The following is a 2,918-nucleotide window of genomic DNA, read 5'->3' as shown; positions in this document are numbered from 1 at the left end:
TCGATCACTACTTGCAGACGACGAACTGCACGAAGACCACTCGTAAGCGTACCTCCCTCCATGGCCGCCGCCATTGCTGGGTTATTATAACCGCGCAGACCAATAATTTCTTACCATGGAAGAAAGGGTTTGAAATAAGAAAGCAGTTAGCGCCGTCACGCGGCCGCACGCTTCTGCCCCATTAGAGATTGTCTCAAACGTCCTTTATTTCATACGCGCTCATAATTTGCCTTTCTATTCCGTTTAAAAAGCCATACAAGGTGTATATAAAGTTATCCTTTTACTTTTAATAACAAGCTAAGAAACTACGGTAGGCTAACGGCTGCATAAATCAGCTTGCCTGTCGCCATAGTCTCATTAGCATAATTCGGGCACCTCGCCACTCGGCGAAATTATGGCGGCCAAACGTCAGCATTTTCGGTAATGGCGGCACGTCAGTTACGTCATGACGCGTCAATTTGACGTAATCTAAATATGCTTGCGTATCACGTGTTTCACGTGACATAGCTTCAGCCAATCAAATTTGAGCATCCGCTCCTTCCCAGTATGCCATTATTTTCATCACATTGGTTAATCGAGCGTAAGTGTTCTCCAAACCACCATCAGTAACTTTGCTTCCACTCCAAAATCATTCGTATTTGTCATCCAGGCAACAAGGATAGCTCCGGTTGAAATCAATTTTCACGGCTACGTCATTTTGACGTAACCGCTAAAAGTGCTTGCCTCAACTGATGGTTTCGCGCCACAAGTTTGAAGCACGTGACTCTTTTCTGAGCCAATCAGAAAGACAATATGGCGCCGCCAGGGGAAGGCGAATATCGAGGATCGGGCCCCCGGTTGTAGGAAGCATTTCGCTGCTGCAACCGGGTCGCAGCAGACGGCGCCTTACGGAACGCTCAGCTTGGCCAATTTGAAGCCGACAGTAGCCGTTAGCAATCATAGCCGTAGCCTTGTAGGCTTGAGCCTTGAGCCCTTGAGCCACTTGCCTTCGTGTTTTTGAGCACGTTGATGCAGTAACGTTGATTGGAACTGTGTCTGCCATCGCTGTAGCGCTTCTCCTTCGGATTTCCTTGATAATATTTAGAAATGGCGAAGAGTTTACGCAGTAAGTGGAAACGGAAAATGCGGGCAAAGAAGCGAGAGAGGTATTCCGTCAAAGAGCTGGCTAAGCTGAAAGAGATGCTGGCTGCTGCTGGTTCGAAGAACGACACTGAAATGTCCGACGTGTGCACTGTCGTTGACGCCAAGCAAGTCACTGAGCGTACTTTAGAGTCTGGCGAGCTGGCTGACATACAAGGTACGCTTTCTAATTTAAGTATACATTTCATTAGTGAGTTGACGGGTGGTTGTGATGTGTGCTGCTCAAGAATGTGTCATGGAGTGCGCTCGGCGATGCAGTGATGTGCTGACATCTGCTCTGCTACGTGTGACTTCGCACTGTCCCTTCACAGGCATTTCTTCATTTGCATTCCGTCACTATGAATGCATCGCGCTGAGAAGGCAGGTCAATGCGTACATGCTTCATGCTTACAGGTCAATGCTTGATACTGTGCATCTAGTAATCAATGCGTTGTCACGACGAACTTAGTATATTTTCATTGATTATGGCTGACTGGATCTGCGAGATCTGCAAGCAAGGCGAAAAGCAAGGCGCCCGTGTGCTGTGCGATGTCAGTGCACGTTAAAGAACCCCAGGTGGTCAAAATTTCCGGAGTCCTCCACTACGGCGTCTCTCATAGCCTGAGTTGCTTTGGGACGTTAAACCCCAAAAAACCAAAACCAAACCAGAATTGTACCTTTGTCGTTATATGGGTGCATTCATATGAATAGTCAGTGTAGCAGACTATCAGTTGTCTGCATTTCAATTCTACTCCATATTTGACGGTCATGAGCACATTGTAGCCAACAAACTGCAGAACACATACAAACTCATATATGTTTGTCTGGGATTACTTTAAGGGTTGGCCGTGCAGGCATTTACAAACATTGTTTAATTACACTACTTTTATTATCTATGTTCTCTTTGTTACAGCTGATGACCAGACAGGAACAATGGACATTGACAAGCCTGTGCGAAAGTATGATCCAAAGACACTCAGAGATGAGCATGGCACCTACCCTGTTTGGATGAGCCAGAGGGCAATACGGAAGCTAAAAGCTCAGCATGGAAGAAAAGGTCGGAAGTCAGCTTCTCGGAAGGGTGTCAAGAAAAATGGGAAGCGCAAGTCCTCTCATTAGTTTTGTCACATTTGTTCATAAGTCATTAATTGAAAGCATGTGGGAATAAAAAACAGAATGCTCTGTAGTCCTGCTGAAGGTGCTCAGGGTGTTACGCAAAGTTAGAATAGAGCATGTACATCGCAGACCTCCTACATGAGTCCAAAGTGTAAGTTATTCTGTTCTTTGACATTGGTTGTATAGCTTGTAAAAACAATAACTGTGCTTCATTTATACATGCACTTCGATCAGATGAGCCCCTTCCATGACTGACTCATTTTTTGAAGAGTATAGCTCAGCAGCATAAAGCATAGCCTAGCTCAACTTTGTCTGCTGCATAGATTTTCAGCTTATATTACAGTGCCATCAGTACCTAGCTTTCTTCGCTGCCTTGAGCAACGTTTATAGATCCTTTTCAGATCTGCATCTCCTCGGCGCGCCAGCAGGGAGCAGGCGGCCCACTGCGGCTCCCGCCACCGCGGCGCTAGTGTCGACTTTTGCGCCAGGGAAGAGCGTTGTCTGCTACAGAAGCGCCGCGCTCCACTCTTCTTCCCGAACTGCTCTGAAGCATTGCTTGCGCTCTGTGGCGTCATTATCTGTGCTTTATAGGTTTATGGACTTGAGTGCTGTGACAGCAAGGACGATTGCTTAGAAAAAAATGGGCGTCTGCAATAATTATTGCTTTGGGCAGAACAGTCAAA

The 2,918-nt window shown here is 46.4% G+C and overlaps 1 protein-coding gene across 1 annotated transcript; it reads left to right on the top strand.

Annotated features, from left to right (window-relative positions):
* Positions 1-942: 942 nt before the first annotated feature.
* On the top strand, positions 943-2,305 carry LOC146198000 (protein LLP homolog). Its single transcript, XM_084593310.1, has 2 exons — positions 943-1,297; positions 2,033-2,305. The coding sequence occupies exons 1-2, from the start codon at positions 1,087-1,089 to the stop codon at positions 2,236-2,238; spliced, it is 417 nt and encodes a 138-aa protein (XP_084449436.1). The 5' UTR covers positions 943-1,086; the 3' UTR covers positions 2,239-2,305.
* The last annotated feature ends 613 nt before the right edge of the window (positions 2,306-2,918 follow it).

This window comes from Amblyomma maculatum, chromosome 2 (assembly GCF_055883805.1).
Source record: "Amblyomma maculatum isolate TAMU_Amacu chromosome 2, ASM5588380v1, whole genome shotgun sequence".
Taxonomy (NCBI): Eukaryota; Metazoa; Arthropoda; class Arachnida; order Ixodida; family Ixodidae; genus Amblyomma; species Amblyomma maculatum.
The sequence above is the reverse complement of the archived record's forward strand: the minus strand, read 5'-3'. Positions and strand labels throughout refer to the sequence as shown.

Bases quoted from the DNA above. Each gene is read 5' to 3' on its own strand.
- LOC146198000 (XM_084593310.1), top strand. From the start codon at position 1,087: ATGGCGAAGAGTTTACGCAGTAAGTGGAAACGGAAAATGCGGGCAAAG. The intron at 1,298-2,032 runs GTACGCTTTCTA...TCTTTGTTACAG, and splicing joins CGAGCTGGCTGACATACAAG to CTGATGACCAGACAGGAACA.